The sequence below is a fragment of the Pelobates fuscus genome, chromosome 10 (genome assembly GCF_036172605.1).
Source record: "Pelobates fuscus isolate aPelFus1 chromosome 10, aPelFus1.pri, whole genome shotgun sequence".
NCBI lineage: Eukaryota > Metazoa > Chordata > Amphibia > Anura > Pelobatidae > Pelobates > Pelobates fuscus.
The window spans coordinates 4,368,127-4,389,191 of record NC_086326.1 but is presented as its reverse complement, the minus strand read 5'-3'; the positions used below and the strand labels follow the sequence as shown (position 1 = coordinate 4,389,191).

General features: G+C 41.1%; 1 protein-coding gene across 1 annotated transcript in view; it reads right to left on the bottom strand.

Moving 5' to 3' along the window:
- Window positions 1–3,679: 3,679 nt before the first annotated feature.
- PDZD8 (PDZ domain containing 8) overlaps window positions 3,680–21,065 on the bottom strand; it is an 88,220-nt gene continuing 70,834 nt past the window's right edge. Inside the window, exons 4-5 of the mRNA XM_063434673.1 lie at window positions 10,048–10,204; window positions 3,680–9,030 (exon numbers count right to left, since the gene is read on the bottom strand). Coding sequence (XP_063290743.1) covers window positions 6,884–9,030; window positions 10,048–10,204 — 2,304 coding nt within the window. The 3' untranslated portion in view covers window positions 3,680–6,883. The remainder of the gene's footprint in view (window positions 9,031–10,047; window positions 10,205–21,065) is intronic.

Sequence of the window (21,065 nt, the reverse complement as noted above, 5' to 3'; positions counted from 1 at the left end):
ACATACAGGAGGCTCTTGTAGGGTCTAGCAAGCTATTAACATAGCAGGGGATAAGAAAATCTTAATTAAACAGAACTTGCAATAAAGAAAGCCTAAATAGGGCTCTCTTTACAGGAAGTGTTTATGGAAGGCTGTGCAAGCCACATGCAGGGAGGTGTGACTAGGGTTCATAAACAAAGGGATTTAACTCCTAAATGGCAGATCATACTGCATGCATACAAAGGGTTAAATGGTACGAACAGGCTCAGGATTAAAGGAACATTATAGCATTAGGGCTTGAAATGTGGTTCCCTTCAACACTTGATGTGAGGGTCCCCATCAGCATATGCAAAAATGTATTTTCAGAGGTTCGTCACAATAAAATGCCTGTTAAGAATTGATTCGCAAGATTTGGTTCACAAACAAACCGAATTGCCTAAATTACAATCCTTTTAATCCATACCCAAAAAGGAAATTTCGGCAACTGATCCGTTCAATCATTTTATTCGAACAAATCACTTAAAAGTGTTTGCACATATAATATGGGGTGTGTAGAAATTTGTTTTGCCAGCAAATCCCATTCAAATCATTTTACAGACTTTCTATAAATCCAAAGCATTCTAACATGCATACCTCAAGACAGGGTTTTGGAATCTTTTATTCTCGCCATTATAGAAATCTTAAAGGAGATACTAAGATACTGCGCTTCACCTTCTTAGGAAGATGGTTTGCCAGTAAAGGGACAGACACATTTTGATTTATTCATCAATATGAATGCAAACAAAACCTTTTTGTTAAAATGACCCCGATTTAGCTGAAACCCTTCAATAGACTGTTCAGTTTTGAAAATTAACAGTTGGGAAATAGCGAGCATTTGGTCGGATAATGGACAATATGACGGAGGGTGTTAGAAGATGGCTGTTTGGATAGGTGGAGGGGGGACGGAACACAACGTACTGGCCTCTATACCTGTCGCTGGTTCATTGTCTTGGCAGCAATCAAAGGACAGAGATTATAGACAGGAGAGATACTGTGTCTTGTATTTACTATGATAAAATCAATTCTTCTATTTGAGGCTGCAATGTCAATTCCTGTAACTGGCGTGGGAACCTTTTCAACACAAAACCAAAGGGAAGCCACTGAATAAAATTCCTGCTACGTAAACTGCACAAGCTGTGCAAATATTTCATCTTTCCTCCTCTAACACAAGCAACAGAGCTCAACAAAGGAGAGCATTTGTATCCCTGCAGCAAGTAAAGCAATGAACCACTTCGTCTCCCCACTGGCCCTTCAGCTTAGATAATAGGCTGTAGGCCAAACTGGCAAAACTTAAAGAAACCACCACTCTGCTAGTTTGAATTTAAAATCGTTCAAAAATTAAGTTTAACAAGAACCTTTCAGTTGGGTGGTGGGAGATGTATTCCTTCTCTGAAACGTATTAAATGTCCAGCCCTCATTGCTAGCGGAATAAAATGAAACAATTACTTCCCCTTTTCCCAGACCGGGGAGTTCTTTCTTGCAGCCGCCCGCTCTACCTACTTCAACGTCAGCAATTTCATCCACTGCTTTACATATAGGATTGGAATGTGTAGCCGAATGCTGAGCACACCTCCAATACAATCCTGCCATCAGAAGGGTATGATTCTAGGGAGAGCGGCCGAGAGATACATTTAGACCGCAATGTTTTTCATTGCAGGGTTAAAATGAAAGGACCACTACAGGTCAATTAAGTGTTCACTAGTGCACAACGTAGACAGTCTCTAGAACAAGTAAGATTGGGGTCTAGAAAGACTGCATTCTTGAAAGTAGTCAGCTATTCAGGACTACCCAAAAAAAAGTTGTAAGAAAAGAAAAAGTTTATTTTTAAGGATTGCTGGCATTTTAGGAACGGACCAATTTTATGTACTTTATATAGCATAGGCACCCATTCTGCAATTGTAAAAATCTCAGTGACCCACTGTAAAATAATTAATAAAATACATTTCAGACAAAACCTTGCATCAACTTTTTATTTTTTTTATTAGAGGAGACTATATAGCCCTGGGGACAGCTCCACCCCTGTATTAAAACAGCGTGCCGTGGTCTTGGAATTACCGAGCAACGAGGACCCAACAGAATGTAATTGGTGTCACAACCAAGGTGTTAAGAACCTCAGATTAGTTAGGAACCTGACTTGTACCCCATTGTGTCTTGCTGTTGTAATAATATAAAATTAGTCAAATTATTAAGGGATAAATAACATACATAAATCAGTTCTAACATGTGACCTAAACGTCACCAATTCCTAATAAAGAAAGAAACAGAGAACACAATCTACTTTGCAAGTGTCTTTTCACCACACACATCCATCAGTCACCTGTCCCAGATTTGCCAAAGAGAACCGGGGGCCATCAAACCTGTTAGTGGAGTCCAGAAGAGATTTCTCAGCATAAACGATAACCATTATTTGAACGAATTCCAATAAAATTATATCATCCTGGCAACAATTTAGGATTGTAGGATCTATTACATATTGGGCCTGCTTTATCCAAGGAGGGTCTATTGGGGATACTACGATTTAAATCTAACGGAAAAGGTCAGGACATCAACACGTGAGCTGAAGCTCAACAGGATGGAGGTTATGAAGTATTAGAACTATCCTAACACAAGCATGGAAATCCGAGAAGAATGTTCCAAACAGAAACGTATTACTTGGAAAGCCCAATAAAACTAGCCTGATCTTAACCAACTGAATAGGTTGTGGTGAGACTCACGGAAGAAAATATCAAAATATCTTTCAAGAAGCTCCATTTAGAGGAATGGGCCAATACTGGAAGAAAAAGCTACAGCCTATATCTGGTTGAAGACAAAGCTGCTGCAGGAGGTACCACAATCACTTGTTTTTACAAATAAATTTTTAATGTTCAATCACACTATGTGTTATTAGAATGGAAGTAAAGTAGGAGTTCAGCAATATGAAGGGTTTCCATTTATTTTTCACCACTGTCTGATCCGATGGAAGCATGCAGTAACCCCAGATTAAGTTCATACTATTCCAGTATACATCGCACTTCTAGTTTACTGAATACCTTTTAAATATATCCGTACTTCCATCAAGTGGACTGGCTGAAATGATAATTGAAATGTAGAAATTCATGTCTCTCCTGATCGAATGCCAAGGCTTTGAAATGATCCATATTTTGTGAGGTTGTTTGCAGAATGCAGTCTCATGCTGTTCAACATGTAATCTAGCCCAGAATTTGGCAGATAGCAGGCTTAGCTTAAAATTGGTCGGGGGATATCATGACCACCAAGAACATACAAGCACAGTCCTGCATTTCCTTAATGTGGGATTTTTCCTCACATAATAAGACTGCTGGACTGCTCCTGTATATCGGAAGTTGCCAGCAGAGTTAGGCCTGGGGGAAATGCATTCGGTCAAAAACATTTAAATTACAGGGGGCTCAAAATTGCCATATGTCCTAGCACTTTGATATTGAAAGTTTAGTTTCGGGGGGGTAGAAATTTACCCAAGGAGGGTATGCCATGGCTTGCAGTAGTGAGCCTTCGACTACAAATGTTATAAATACAAAAACACACAAACACTGTATGAAACCAGAAACGTGTTGCTTTCTAGAGAGAGCATAAAACGGTTTATGATGTGGGCAAAGAACGACAGGATAATAATGACTTTAGATCACCATTGATAACCAAACAATCCTGCAATTAATTGTTTTATTACTGAAGCTATTTACAATCAAGCATTGTTGTAAAGATTACATTATGAATGTAAAAGATTACATCCTTTTCCAGTTAAAACACAATTCACTGCAGCAGGATCAAGACAGTTTTGTATATTCTCTTTTCCCCAGTGACATCGTCGTTTCCTTTAATGTATATAAAAAATATTGCACTACATTTATTTTAAACGTTACAAAAGATAAATGGTAATTAGCAGCATCATATTAACCGATTTGTTTCCCCAGCCCGTCCGATGCATGAAAGACAATTACAAAAACAAGTCCAAACAAATGCTATAGTGATGAAGTGACCCCCCCAGCCGGTGACAGAGCGGTAATAACGGGTGCAATAGAAATGGGTGACATTGCTGTATGTTAGCTTGAAGCGTTCACTTGGATGTAGATTTCTACAGGAATTGTTATGGTCAAAACAGGAGATACTGGGATAACTGAAGCTGGAAGACAAAGATAGTCTATAGGTAAACTATATACCGTAGGTTTGATATTCCAAACAATTTAACCTTTGTCCATAAACTCCCAATCTTGCCAATTCTGTCATTTAATATGCACTACCAACATAAACCCTTTTCTGGTGATAGTGCGCCTTTGGCTTAAAATTCTTTATAAATCCCAATTAACAAATTAAATTGTGTATGCTCTAGGTCTAGGAGGAAATGTAATTACTGAAAGAGGGCCCGTCCCAAGACAGATTCCAGGATAACCTGAATTGCTAAGAATAAATTAGATTTCATCTCAGAATAATTATTTAGTAAATGATCAAAAATATCAGGATCAACAGCGACTTCGAAACCAGAAAGAATAATTTCCGGGTACGTGGAAAGTTCAGGTGATCGGCAAGAGGATGCCGATTACGTTTAGCTGCAATATTGTATTCGTCGTATCTAGTAACACAATGCAGCAATGGCAAACATTTGGCACTGCAGCATTTGAAGCCTACATTTCCCATGGTGCACAGGGACACAAAGGGAAACCATGAGTCATGTCCACAACCAATTACGGATGCTATGGGTTAGAATGATGGCTCCCCATATGAATAAAATGGGACCCCAATAATTATAAGAACAGATTCTTTATTTACACGTTTTAGAGATGGTTTAAGTTGCAATAGTAGCTATTTTTTGTGGTTATCCTAAAATGAAGTCATTATGTGTAGCTTGAAAACTGATAAAGGAGGAGTTGAAATATTGTAAAATCCTTCTTTGTTAAAGCTTCCACAATTCAAATTCTACAACTAAACAAAACCCTGGAAAATGTGAAGTGTGAAAGCAATAAAGGACTGCAAATCTTGGGCTAGAAGACCTGAACAAAAAAAATAAAAAAATGCTGAACTGGAGATTTTCTTTTCTATTTTAGCTTAAAATTCTGATACAAAAAAATGAATCGTAAACTAAATCTGAACACGGGCGCCTGTTGTGAAATGAAAGGATCTTGGTTTTGGTTTATGCAATGCACGCAATAAGACTAATTCCATGACGGTACAAGAATTAATCAATCAATTCCTTTCTGTCCAGTGTCCCAACAGTGTGCATTATCTAAAGAGGTATTAAGGAATTTTAGAGAAATCTCATGATCATCAATTTGTAACTTGTAAAAAATGTTTCGGTCAAAATGTAGACAATTTGTTTAATCAGCACACAAACTGAACAAGGTGGGTTTATCACATCCCCTACAAGGGGTAGTGCTCAGACAAGCACTAGAATGGTCATACCTTCCCCAAAACATCATGTTTGAAGCCATGACCTACCTATAGGGTCCCTATAAGATGAAATGAAGGAATAGTGCGTTTCAGGAAACTAGAAATGGATATAAATCGGCCCATGGGACCCAAGTTGTATAGACTGACAGAATATGGAGAGTGAGCTACATTCATATAGCCTGGGACACTCGCCTGATATTACTCCAAGTTCAACGTGAGCACATCCATTTACCTCTTTATCCGTTTACCAAAGTGCCTTACGCCAACGCCACTTCATTTGCATAAAAAAAACCCTGACAAATTACCAACATAATCCCATTTAAAAGCATTGTTACTGGTCTTTTACTGCGTATGAGTGAATTGTAAAACCCATACCATCTCTATATGCTATACCCCTATGTAATGAAGGGAGAGGGTCAGAGTATTGCAAAGATCCTCACTCACATTAACACTCCTAACGTAAACCATCTAGTCCTGCATGCTTAGTGAAAGAGGTTTACATAATGTTAAATTACAATCTGAAATTGTATGGAGAAAGGAGAGTACAAAAACTGAAGGTATGCTTCACCTTTACTTCAGTCTGCCAAAAATCTGTATATCGTTAAGAATGAACGTTTGTGTGTAAACGAGTATCCTGCTATTCCCATCAGAGCGCTGCTACACCTGGATTCATTCCATCTGCTGTACGCTGGAAAAGGGATTATTAACATCTTCAACTTTACTATAAATCTTTGGTTGCTATGGTTTACACTGGAATGACACCATGTAGCACTGAAAATGTCCTTCTCTTGACTGTTCTCAGTCTTACTTTATTATAGAATCAGCTTTCATATGAAATCACATAGTGTGTATATATATTTATCTTTTTTCTTAATTCTCCCAAATATATTCTATTCTTTCATGTGACACATAATACACAGATGATAAAATATAAATAAAATGTGGATGGCAGCTAGAGATGGATTTATAAAGAATTAATCTGAGCAACTAAATATACAAGTTACGGTGCATGAGAACAGCAAAATAGATATATATGTATCTCTAAGGTGGAGCCAGCATTGCATTCCCAATTCTAGTATACTGCGTTTGGCCGCAGTCTGTGAAACAAACTAAAGCCCATTTAAATTGACAAACTTTATCACAGAGCTTTCGAATGTCAGTTTGCTAGCACAGTCATTTGGACCATCAATGGCTATATTGAGCCTGCTATAGTTCCTGACTGATATGTACACCATCCGTAGTACCAGTTCCAATCCAGGTTGGAGGCTTCCACTTTGTGAACCCTTACTATGGAATTATTGGCTACCTCTCCGGATGCACTGTGAACCTGTTCTGCCTTCTGCTTGTTACTTTAGATGCAGACAATACATTATGTTGATTGGAGTGCAAATATATTATTTGTAATTTTATATCCGTGGTTAAAAAAAAAAAAAAAAAAAAAAAAAGTTTTAGAGAGCACTTCCAAAGGCTACTCTGCTTCTGGGGAGTCCAGGGGCTTTTGTTCAGATATGTAGCTTAACACTTCCTGCTCCTCCTGAACAAGCTCATCTTCATCATTGTTCTCCACTTCTAATGTAGCCACAGATTCCTCCTCGTATTTAGCAGTTTTCCTGGGCTGTGCCAAAGAGGAGTTTTCTAAAGATTCAATGTCCTCAATACCAGCTCGATAATGAATCATAAGGAGGGTGAGAGCTTGGAGCCTCTCTCCGGATTTGGACAAAGCCGCAGAAAGAAGTGCTTTTCTCCTAGTGTCAGTGGCTTCTTTCTCCTCCTTCAATAGCGAGTTGTTATGTTCCAGTTCTTGATCTATCTCATTCTGCAGTTTGTCCAACATGAATTCCAACTTCTGGATCCTTTCTTCAGTTGGCAGTCCTCTGTAGAGATCACGGCCGATTTCTTTAACAGCGATAAAAACACTGTCATCCAAGCCGCCTTCTTTTCGGACAAGCTTTCCTGTTCCACTGGAAGCTCTCTTAGAAGGGCTGTTTGCACCACCTGTCTCTGTGTCGCTGCTCTCGTTGTCAGAAGTGTTTGGAGTGTGCTTTGGAGAAGGCTCCACAAGATCACTGCCTTGCTCTGGCTGCCGTGTTTTGGGGGCTTGACGTAAATTTAAGAGACGGGAACTGGTGTTTATGATATGTCTGGTAATACCCGTAGTTCTATTGCCCAAAGATTTAGATTCAAGATCAGCTCTCTTTTCTAAAGCTACACAATATGGATTTTCCGCTAAGCATTTCTCTTGGCATTTCTTATGGCAAACATAGCCACAAGTCATGCACTGCGAGGCAGCTTTAGTCCACACTTTTTTCTTACAGTGATCGCAAAGGGTAGAATTCTGAAACTGTGTATCTTGGAAATTGTGTTTGGTTTCAGTAAAAACCATGTGGGACATTTGCACCTCTTCTTTCTGAAGCAGGGCCATGTCTTCCATAAAGCTGACATCTCTTTCTTTTTCGAGCTGCATGCTAGAATTCTCAGACTCTCCTTCCATCAAATACTTGAAGTTCAAAGTGATGTCCCCATAGCAATACTTTTCATTAAATCCCTTGTGCATACTTAGACTTCTTAAAGCTGTTCTGCTGACTGCTGCTTTGGGCTCCGGGGCATTCAACCTGAAGGTTGTAAGATACTCCAGGGATGTTGTTGAGAGGCATTCTAATGCAATGTCTTCTAGTTTGATACTGACATGTCCTACACAACAAAGACTCCCTGTCTTAAAAGAGTCTCTGCACCATAGAGCTACATTCAAGTATCTGTGGTAGCCTTCGACTTCGAAGAGACATGATGATCTGGGCCAACGGCCTTGACGATTCTTAAACAGCACTTCTGGAGATTCCCAGACATGCTGATCATCTACACTATCCTTTGTGCTCGCAGAACTTTCTGATACTTTATCCTTTGCAGCATCCTGCTTCAGCGTATTGGCTTTCTGGGGAGCAACCTCATCCACTAGTTCCACAGGTTTTACAGATTTCTCTGCCAGCTTGTCACCATTTGTGGATGTTGGAAGTGGCTTCTCTGGTTTATCCACAACAGGCTCTGTAGTTTCCAAAGCGCTTATAGTTTCACAGGTAGTTAAGGTAAGTTTTACTTGGGGCCTTGGGGGTACAGGTGGTCTGTTACTAGATCCTGTTAAAAGCCTGTTTTGCTGTACAGAATCTTGGTTTTCTGGAGGAACCGTCTTGGTGGGTTTTGCCTGGGTTTTTGAAGAAGTTTGGTAACTTGGCAAGTTCATCTTTCTATTTAGAATAGGTGATATCGAACCCATAGGTTTAGTAGAAAGATTTGCCACAACACGTTTAGGACTTTGAGATACTGGAAGGAAAACATCCTCCTTCAGCTCTCCAGTAGGCTTGATCTCGCAGGCAAGATCCTCAAACTCTGAGTCCAACTCTTTGTTTTCAGTATCTACAAGCAAGCTTGTTGAATCCTCCTCAAAATTTGGAGTAAATGGTGTTGGTCCAAAAGTGGAATCTTCCAACTGCCCAAATGTCTCTTGCAAGCCGCCGCCACCATGCTGATTTTGACCAGCAGGTCTTTCATAGAATACAAGAACTCTATCTCCAGCTTGTTTGATAAGCTTCGAGGCTTGAACAGATGAAGTCACTTTGATACCTGTTAAAAAGAAAGGGACCGTTAATATGTCCTAACAGAATATTGCATAGCTAAACAAAATGACAGACAGACCAAGGGAGGTAAATAAAACCACAAAAGATAAAGGGAGATTTATTTTTATTTTTATTAAACAAGATATTGGTATCTAGTTTGTCTCTTTATGTAGAAACATTAATAGTCCAGTAAGGCAAATGAAATGGTTACTCCAACCACCATAACCACTTCAGTGATTTAAAGTGATCATTGTGGTAGAAGTCTGGGTGTGCAGAGTTATTTTTAGCACCTCCAGCACAAATTATTCAGCAGCTTAGAATACTCCTCCGGTTGACTAATATCAATCTTGTGCGTGCTAGCAACAGATGTAAAATCGTCACCACTGCAGGCAGTGAACTGGCAATGTGAAAATAGCCTTTCACTTCATTTCTCATTTGCGGTGAGTGCTCCCTACCACCTCCCTCTGTAACTTGGCTTTTTTGCTTCTTTTAAACTGAAATCTCCCTCCTAGCAGTATGCCTACAGTCTGAGTCGGCAAACTGGTCCAATCACAGGCTTCTCTATGAGAAGAATATGACTGGACCATGCAAGTGCCAAGACGATGTTAGGACGAGGAAGACAGCGTCTGAATCCAGATAAGAAAAAATATTTACAGGCTTTATCGGAGGAGGGACTTGGTAGTAATGCCCTATAAGTCATTAAAGATAGGGGTTGGAGTAACACTTTACACCTGCTTTCCTTATATCAGTATGTTCCAAGTAATTAGGAAATATATAGGATTTAAAAACCTACTTATCGGATATGTAGACGTGAGAAAACTAGCATTGGCTGGTGTGTGCACATATTCTGTGCTACAGAAAGGGAATATCTATCTAGGTAGATGCGCTGTAACCTCGCTCCCCTGGGCTGCGCTGTAACCTCGCTCCCCTGGGCTGCGCTGTAACCCTTCTTTTTGTGTTGCAGTCAGATCTACTCTGGCAATACATGTATTTGCACATAAAGGCACTAGGTGTGAATGTGTACCTCCTATAGCAATCAGACGATCTCCCTTTTTCAGATCAGCAATAGCTGCCGGAGAGTTCGGAGTTACACTCTCTACGCAGACATGGCCAGTGTCTCCATCTCGAGCTTGTACCATGATCAGTCCGATGCTTTGAGAATTCCCTTTAATTAATTCCACCTGTAGCAAGGAAATAATTGGTTACAATGATAATATGATGATGGACAAAGTTATAAAAAAAATAAAAAAATAATAATTTGTCCCAGAGGTAATGGAACAGATATAGTTCATAGTGTGTATTTCAACATTAATCAGATTATTTTTCTGGGTACCATAAATAGCATATATTGAATAAATGTGATTGAGATATATTTTAAACACTAATCTTTGTCTTTAGTGCTGCTTGTTCAATTGCTACGGTGGAATGGGGCAATTAATGCTGAATTATAAAGACAGTTATGGCTACAAATAATTTAACTTATGCTATAACAAATCAATTCACAAGAACATTAATCTGCCACGTTAATTGGTGAAAGAAACCTCAATTACATATAAAACAAATAGTTAATTCTGATGCCTTTACGTGGCATTACAATGCATAAGGTAATCCTTAATGTTACAGGAAACTAATTTCAATTGAGCAGAGAACTGACCAGGCATTCATTGCATGGCAGAAATTTAAAGAGGTCAACAAATGAGAGAACAAGAAGATGACGTGTTTGTGGAAAGCTGGTAGGGAGAATAAGGAGGACACTTGCAGAAAGATTAGTAAACACAAATGGTCTTCCAGTAGAGGTGATACAGTACCAGCTACTATACTGTCCCAGGAACACACCTGTACTCTTAGCTCTGTAATGGGGAGATCAAATTATCTGATCGTTCAAACAGTCAACAGACTATGCAAGAAGACATTAAATACCAAATAGTTCAAATGGAGCAGTTAGCAGCTTAAACGACCTGTTCATGCAGACTTTCAATGAGAATAATCAAGGATTTTTTGGTGGTCTAATTGCTACATTTACAAAAAAAAAAGGATGCGCAGAGGGGCGGAAGACGTAAACATCCCTGCCAGTTAATCTCCGAAATTAGGATCAAAGAGGCATTTCCTGCAATTAGCAGTAATAAGAAGCTAGCAACCTCCATCTGCTCATACATTATGCTGTCCAAGAGGCAAATCAAAACACAGCCATCGAGAAAATGTCACTGTGCTGGAAATGACGTTTACTGTTAAAATCTCACATCATTGGGGAGGGTGGGGGGGGAATCCAATCACTATTCACAAAGTCCGATGGGGACAAAGTCATATGTTAGAATGAACACCCACATTAAACCGGTAAAATGCTTCAACCTCACCCAATACACAATGGACTCATACAGCTTTCTCTTTAAGAGGGGGAAAAAAAATAATTCAGACCCAAATCTCTCTTGTTCTCTCTGTTCTGAGTGCCAACTTCGAAGGAGCTCAGACCTTCCAAACAAAATGAATATCAGAGCTGCACAGCAATGTGCAGAGTATGGGTGCATCAACAAACTCCAAGAAATTCCATAATATTTATCTACTATATATTATACTGCTATATACGACTATGTAAACGAGCAAAGGCACTATGAACAAAATACCAGGAACACCGCAGGCACCCAAAAGGTTGGCCATATATAAACAATATTTAAAAAAAATGCAAATCCCACTTCGTTTGGTTATAGGGTTGGCATATCCCTTTAAATAACATCACTCCACCCAAAAAAGGAAAATTTCAACCGTATTCCAAAAAAAGATACACCCCCCACCCCTCATTTTCTCTATACACTCTCAATGAAACTCAACCAATAGGTACATAATCCTGGATTTGTAAGCTGCACTTACCCAAAAAGCTCCACCAGACTGACATCAAAGGTTAAAAGATTAACAAAACAAAAAATCAATAGACGGAGAAAACAAAACAAGTTAAATATTCTCTGGGTACATATAGGTAGACAAGAACGCAATTAAAGTCTGATTATTAGCTGGGTGATGTACGCAAGATGACAGCGACCATGTGCAATTACAGGAAGCAATAACCGTCAGGGAAGTCTAAGAGCTTACAAACAGCACACAGCAATCATAGCTTTCATTTCAAAATTAGGCTTCAACAGGCACTCAGTACTAGACTCACAGAACAGCCTCTTGATCACATACAAAACTCGCACTGGAAGCAAGATAAAAAGAAATATACATGCAGCAGAATTTGCAATTTATTTGTATACTGGTACTGGATAGATATGGAAGCTCCAGGTCTCAGGATCTATAAACACCAGAGGTGCAATGGCACAGAAGATATTTATAATTTGTACAGTTTATTTTACAATCTGACACATTATTCCACAAATACGCACGCTCCACACTGTATTGAATTAGAATACGTGCTGTCTGAGAATTGGGGACATTGAAGGGGAAAGGTATTTATTGTTTAGTTTTTAGAGGATTTCCAAGATTCTTATTTTACAGTAATTTCTACAAGGGACCCTTCGGCACCTTATCTACCAAGGTTCCTTACTCCGGTTATGGTAACAGGAGCTCCCTCTCCTTGAACAGAATTAAAATTAAATGTGAGGTCAAGTACCCCCTGGAAGTACTAAATATCTTGTATGGAAAAACTGCGAGGAACAGCAGATTAATTCATAAAAAATAATAAAATAAATAAAAAATAAAAAAAACCACATGGCTAATTCTATTCAGTAATCTTACCTTTATCTCCATAATACATTTAAAAAAAAAAGGGAGTCAACTGCAGACAGAGTGCTCCTTTACAATGCACATTCAGGTATGCCTTAAAACAAGCCTGTGATATTTTTAGTCATTCGAAACATAAAGGGAGTAATAGTTAATGTTTTGCTTTATAGAAATATGCTTATTTTACATTAAAGGACCACTATAGGCACCCTGACCACTTCACCCTTTCTTCTATAAAACTGCTATGTTTACAAATGGGTTAATCCAGCCTCTAGTGGCTGTCTCACTGACAGCCGCTAAAAGCGCTTCTCACTGTGATTCACAGTGAGAAGACGCCAGCGTCCATAGGAAAGCATTGAGAATGCTTTCCTATGGACTGGCTGAATGCGCGCGCGGCTCCTGCTGCGCATGCACATTCAACCAAGGAGGAGGAGAGTCCCCTGCCCGGCGCTGAAGAAAGAGGTAAGTTTAACCCCTTCCACCCCCTAGAGCCCTCAGGGCACTATAGTGGTCCTTTAAATCTCATTTTGCACTGCAGGTATGGCATAGGCTGGCATCTGATGCAAATGGTTCATTCAATGGTGGTGTTGGATGCATCTGCATCATAAGAATAATATTCTTGCATCCTGTACGAAATTACTCATCCCTGTGAAAAATGTAAAATTTTGACTGGAGTGAGAAACCAAACATTGCCCACCTCAAAGGTTAGACTTCCCGTTAACAACACTGTCAGGAGAACACCAAAATCTGCACAACAAAAAAATGGCGGAACGATCAACAAATGCGGTCCTGGAGAAGGAGGAGTCAAGAAACGTTATGAACTCTCCATAGGGTGTTTTCTCTCGAAGAATACATGCAAAGAGTAAGGAATAAGGAGGAGGAGTCTGCAGCAGGAGGGCTACATCAAGGGGAGATTTTTTTATTTGTTATCAGAAGAGATGAAAGGAGAGGAGGGGGAGGTAGGGTAACTGGGATACTCTCCCTCTAAAAAAACTAAACAGCATCTACAAAAACGGTAATTACATAGTTACATAGCTGAAAAGAGACTTGCGTCCATCAAGTTCAGCCTTCCTCAAAAAATGTTTTCCAAGAAAGAGATGCATCAGGAAAATGTCACAATCTAAAACCACATCAAGAAGCAGATTTTCAGTCTAATTTCCATGTACCAGGAAATGTCATCTGCTACTTTTCCCACCCGAGAACGGCAGGTTAATCTATTTTGTGTGTCTTACAATGGCAAGGTTTAAATTGCATTAATTTTTGCAGTTCCACAACAGTCGTGTGCAATGAAAATAAAATGTTTACCAATTATACAGAATTGCAAAGACATTTTAAATAAAAGCCAATTACAAGGGCTGAATGAGGGGAAGCAGCAGCGAACACTTAACTTTCCCGATAAGGTCTAATCCTGAAGAAAGCAACCCTTTCACAGAACGTGCAGCTCTCCCTAAGAGAGCAATTTAGTCCCAAACACCAAGGCTTAAGTGCTTGAAAACACAGACATCCCTGCAGTCTTTTATTAAAGATAAATGTGTCATTTTGCCACATACCCCCCAAACAAAGTGATCCATATTGATTTTTATTATTGTTCTGAGGAGAGATCAGACTCTTCTACAAAACAAGGTGGAGAAAGGGAGACTTGCAACATCTCAGGCATTCTGTAATCTATTCTGAAACAAAGTTTTAACATACATATAGTATGTACACACACACACAGATCAGCAACAGCATTAACCCCTTAAGGATTGAGCTAATTGGACAAGTTGGGATTTAAAAAAATAAAACTGTAAACAAAACCTGGAATTTGCGCTATATGTGGTTTAACCATAATTCACCTTTTTCATATTATGGATGAGGGGAACAAGCTCCACGGTTCAAAAAGAGACTACGTTCGGTATTTTATTCATTTTTATGTTACTGAAGTTGACCGACCGCTAGCACGGATTTCATGGAACTATTTTGGGCTTAAGCCACGTGTACGGTCGGTCAAAAACGGGACCTCCATGGAAAACCCGAACCCCTGAACCGATTTGGGTGATTTTTGGATATGTTGCTCACCCAGATCAGGGCTATCAGTGGATGTGACTTTTGTGGGGTTTTCGTGTATTTTATTTGTATTTTGTAAATGGTTATATTTTTTGTCCATGAGAGATAATCAACTTATAAGTGTTTGCTCAGGGAATTAGCTCCCAGAGGCACAGAGGATCCTGGGAGGGATTTCCCTGTTTTGTGTGGGAGACCCCTTGTAGGGGCTATTGTATAAAAGCAGGCCATCTGGCCAGATTAAAGCATTCCAGCTTCTACTCCCAGAACTATGTGGACTCCAGCTCCCAGGAATGCGTCGTCCAGTCCCTGGGAGAGGTTAGAACAAGTCCCCCACACAGGGATGTACAGGTACAGGGAGATCCGTTACAGATAGATAGTAAATGGAGATAGTTCTCTGCACACAGACTCAAATGTTCATAATTTCAAAAATATAAATCCCAGGTGCCAGACAGGAAGTTACAAAACAATTAGTAATAGAATGTAATAATCTGCACTCATGGTATCGGTTAAAGCGTGCATGTTAAAGTGCATACAGCAAGCAAGTTAAACGTAAATGCTAGCCCGGGCCTAATAAACAAGGTTTACGTTTATGTGGGCTGCAAACCCCCCCCCCCCCCCCCCCAACCCAAAAAAAACCCAAAACTTTAATTTTCATAGATACGTAGGTTTGTTTTGAAAAGTACAGTATATAAAAAAACCTAGCATCCCCCTCTTCTAAACTCCAGTCCCCCCCTCCCCCCCCTCTACTAAACAAAACAAAAACACCACTATTAGCTAGCAAGCAGACTCCACTCGCATTGCCACCGCCAGTATGAGACTCCGGAGTCCAGCCTCTGGCACTGTCCGCACCCTGTGCCAAAGTGGATCCTCCCACTACTCCTTGTGAAGGTGGAGCACATCGACATGTCAGAATGTAACGTGGCGTGCCTCCGTGCACCTCCAGGTCCTCCACTGTCGAGCCGCAGCCATCGCAACACTAACACACACTTAAACCATTTTATTTATTGCTCCTTACCTTTGGGAGCTGGTGTGGGGCCTCTCCTTAGTGTCTCCCTTCCTGCTCCATCACGCGCTCTGTTTTAATGATGCCGGGTGCCGAAATGACATCATATTCCAGCACCCTGCAGTGAGGAGCAGGAAGACTGAGCTCCCTCGCTGCATCCACCTTCTGCTCATCCCCGGTGAGTGGTGGATGCATCCACCACCATGTTAAGACAGAGTAGGCCCCCCAATGTGGAGGGAGCAGGTGCCTACTCTGCCTTAACATGTTAACACACGGCTTGCCAGGCCGCAAAGATATTCTTTGTGGGCCACGAGTTTTACATGCTTGGCATACAGTGTTGCCAAAACAGGTTGACATTTCAGTCCCAGTGTGGGACTTTCCTCAGAACAGCTTAACCCACATTAATCAACTTTTTTGGAAAATGCTTCCTCCTGGGACTCTGCAGGGCATGGTTCAATAGGGCCATGGAATGAGGCACCTGTGACAGGGAAGGGAGTTGGCCACTATTTGCCAGTGGCACGCCCTATGGAGAGGTTTGTCTTGCCATGGAATCTCCTTTTCTGGATTCTCTATAGGTTGTTTAGGATATTCCCTTAGCAGTTCATCTTTGGAGTCATCTTTGTGATGTTCTGGTGGATACTCTGTTTCATCCAGGACTGTGGCCTTGGCACTCGTGCTCCGGCCTCCTTCCTACCTGGGTGCTGAATTTCAGGTGGAATCCTCCATTCATCGTGAGTAGTTTCCAGGTTTTGACATCCACGGTGGCCAGCTCTTCTCTTGGCCAGTTCATTATTCCAGATATTTCATAAATACATTTAAAATTATTATTATTTTTTATTATTATTTTTTTTTTTTAACAGTGTTCTCCACGAATATGAGAAATCTAGGCGACTTTGAAGTGAATTTTTAAATTTAAGGTTAAAATAGCCTAACTGGAAACGCCATCAGTCAGTTATGCTGTCAGTTCAGCTACCCTAGCCTTTCATTTGAATTCTCACTTTAGTAAATTACCTCGTAAGCTTCTTCAGGTAATTTCCAGAATCTCTACCTCATTGGGAAATCAAATTCCAAATTCTCTTTATAGGTATTGCACAACACCCAAGAGCAGCTAATTACAATAAGAGGGTTGCTTCCCACAGGTTCACTAGTAAGAGACTACCCGCAAGCGGATGTGAAGCCACAGAGAATGGGAATTCACAGTTTCTGGCCAATAGCTAACCTACTTCAAACTGATTAAATCGAATGTTTACCCTGCCCGATAAGTTCACATTCAGTCCTTCACCAGGCTGTGTCGCAATGGCTCTCCCAGTACTACAACGTTTTCAGACTCTTTCTACACTATACAGGTGTAGCACATCATGTGGTTTTACAAAGTGAATTCCAGACGTTCCAAGTTTTCATTGTCTTACAAACGACGTATAGAAGTAGCAGTGATGATTGGCTTTACGCAAAGTCACATGGTCATGTGTCCGATATCCCACAAGCTGCACTTCTACATGTGTTTCCCAAAACTGTGCAAATATTACAGTTCTATAGCACAAACATATACCACAACATTGCTTTCTTAATTACAATTAGCTTGTAAGAACAGGTTTTATAAGCATTAATTTATTTAAAAACCTGAACATCTTTTATTCATATTCAGTAGGAAAAGTAACCCTTGAGTTACTCATTGGAAGAAGATTCTGCTCCAGTCTTCCCGGCCCACCACCTGCTCCCTAGATCCAATTCCCTCGCATCTCATCCGTACTCTGTCTTCTTTCTCCACCTCTCACTAAAATTCTCAATCTCTCTCTCCCCTCTGGTATATTTCCATCGCCCTTCAAACATGTAACCCCAATTCTAAAGAAGCCCAACCTTGACCCCAACTCCCCTTCCAACTACCACCCTATCTCGCTACTGCCTTTTGCATCCAAGATCTTTGAAAGAGTTGTGTATGCGAGATTGACAGACTTCCTCGAGTCCAACGCTCTGCTAGACCCGCTTCAGTCTGGCTTTCATGCTAAGCACTCTGTGGAAACGGCACTGACCAAAATATCCAATGATCTACTCGCTGCAAAATCTCATGGTCACTACTCTGTCTTAATTCTCCTTGATCTGCCTGCGGCTTTTGACACTATTGATCATCAACAGCTTCTTCTCATCCTCCGCAATATTGGCATACAAAATATTGTTGTCTCCAGGTGCTCCTCCTACCTGTCAGGGTTCTCACCTGTGAGACAGACGGCCAGACGTGGTCGCTCCTGGAGTTCCCAACAGGGGACTTGAACCGTGGAACTTATCAGTCCTAGTCCTGCTTTCTCCCTCTGAGCCACAGCGGCTTTACACAGAGACTACTGATTCCGGTCTTGTTCATCCTGGCATGGCTACTACACCGGGGGCTGCACCTTGACTTGTCTGTGTCTCACCTGACTCTGATCGATCATCAGCAGGGTATTTAAACCCAGCCTCGCCCTGTGCTCAGTGTCAAGTCTTTGATCTAGTGTTCCTGTGTCGTACCAGTGTTCCAGTTTATCTGCTTCGTATATTTGACCTCGGCTTCTGACTACGTTTATTCTGACCTCTGGCATCCTTTGACCTCGGCTATCCCTCGACTATCCTGCTGGTTCTGTCCTTGCCTGTCCTGCGTATTTGGTACTGCATCCTGCACAGCCCCCGTGCACAGACCCACAGGCCAGGTGAATTCTTACCTGACCACCTCGGCCTGTGGCTATCTGCAAGGGTGAGCAACATATCTGCGCTACAGACTCCCAACTCAGGTAAGACCCTGACACTACCTCTCCCAGTGCTCTTTCAGTGATTCTTTCTCTGACTCTGCTTCTTCTCCCCAACTCCTCTCTGTTGGTGTCCCCCAAGGATCAGTCCTTGGTCCCCTACTGTTCTCCATCTATACTGCTTCCCTTGCTAAACTCAGCCACATGGCTTCCAATATCATTTCTATGTGGATGACACGCAAATCTACCTGTCCTCTCCTGATCTCTCCCCGTCCCTCTTGACTAGCGTCTCTGACTGCCTCTCTGCTATTTCTAACTGGATGGCTGCCCACTTCCTTAAACTAAACTTGACCAAAACTAAAAATTCTGGTCTTTTATCCCTCAAGTGTTGTTACTCCTGTGTATCTCCCTCCAAGTCAACGGTGATACCATCAGCTCCACCACGCAGGCTCGCTGCCTAGATGTTCTCTGACTCCGACCTCTCCATCACGCCTCATGTTCAGTCTAATCACCAAATCCGGTCGTTTCCATCTCAAAAACATCACGCGCATCCGACCCTACTTAACGCCAGATGCAACTAAGGTGCTGGTCATTGACGACTGTAATCCGCTTGTCAGTGGTCTTACGTGCTCCCAACTGCACCGTTACAGTCCATAATGAATGCGATAGCTAGGCTCATCTTCCTGTCCACCCACGCCTCACCCTTCTGTCAGTCCCTACATTGGCTTCCTGTAAGATATAGGGCTTAATTTAAAATTCTGGTTCTTGCCTTCAAACTTCGACATAATGCTGCTCCCACCTATCTATCCTCCCTAATCCACAAGTATGTCCCGTCTAGGCCCTTACGATCTGCTGAAGACCTACGTCTATGCTCTGTCCGTACTCCCACCTCTGATGCTCGCCTTTAAGACTTCTCGAGGGCTGCACCATTCCTGTGAAAAAATCATTAAAAACCCACTTCTTCATAAAAGCGAGTTAAACTGTTAATAGCTCCGGACTAACGCCTCTCTTGCAACTGTCACTAGTTTAATACTATCCTTACCTTTTTGTGTCACTTTACCCCACTCCCTCTAGCATGTAAGCTCATTGAGCAGGGCCCTCAACCCCTCTGTTCCTGTGTGTCCAACTTGTCTGGTTACAACTACATGTCTGTTCGTCCACCCATTGTAAAGTGCTGCGGAATGCAATATAAATAATAACATAATACTCCAAGCACCATTGCCACTTCAGTGATTTTTAAAATGGTCATGGTACCTGGAGTCTATATGTGCAATGTTTCCAGACTGTTCCAGACTCGCTAATGTCCATTCTGTGTATATTATTTAAGCAGAGAGTTGCCTTAATTGGCTGGGAGCAGTAAGCTGACACACTCAGCCAATGAATGACCGGCAGAAACAGCATAAGCTGGTTGCAAGTCACCAGCCATTGAGGGCCCCCCCAGCGCACGGTAGTGACTCTGGTAACAACCGCTGTAAAGAGATTGCCCTATTACCAAAAAATGGGTCCAGGGCACTCCTAACACCAAAACTATGCCAGCAAGCAGTAACATATATACTGCTTGGATTAACTGTTTAACGAAGAACTGTTACCAGTTTTACTACAGCTACTTATACATTCAAAATGTGTGTGACCTCTGCAATTAAGTTTCATTGTAGAAATCCACACCTCTGTACCTCTCCCTATCTACGCTTACCGTTAACCATTGTTAAACTCTGTCCTTTGTTCCGGTTAGTGTGTGCCTGTGCCAGGTCTAATCTGGATTGTGACAATTACTAAACCTTTCAATTCTTTCAAATATAAATGAGGAAGGGGGTCAGGACACCAAAAAAGCCACACCCTTAAAGGCACTTTCATTCACTGGTGTAATTTCAGTGACAGATTCCTTCAAACTTTAATGTGTATGAAAGTTGTAAACACCCAGGGTGACCATTGTGAAATCAGTGTTAAAACCTGACTAATTTGCATTGTACATATTGTGGAGTAGCTCTACATGTTTCTGGGCCGTTTTGTTCTCTGCTGGGTCAAAATGCTGAGCAGAGATCAATGAGGATTGTATCTGAGTAATTGACTGCAGGCCGCTCACTCCAAGGAATTTCTCCCTCGGCAGCCAAGGAAGTCTTACTGAATACCATGTGTCAGATCAATTTGCTTATGGTTATAGGGTAAGAGTCGCTGGCAGCAAGCAGAGCAGTAAAGCCGCGTCACATCAAGTTAGAAGCTACTTCCAGGAGATTTGCTGGGAGCCACCGCTTCATACCGTTAGCAGTCACCTATAAGAGCATTGCTATCCCGATTGAACCAATTAGTTTAAATCTTCCACATTTCAATTTCTGAAAAATCAATGCAAGGACAAGATCGAAGAAAAGATTTCCTTCTCAAAACTACCTTAAGTATCAGCCTATATGATATATATATATAACACCAATGGCTAATAGACTTCCTGGAAACAAAATGCTACTTGTAACAAAATGCATCAAGAATGGATAGAGAAAATAGAATATCTGTAATACAAGTAATATAACTCCCAACACTGGGTCGTATTAAAGGAAAACTCTGGGCATTGACATT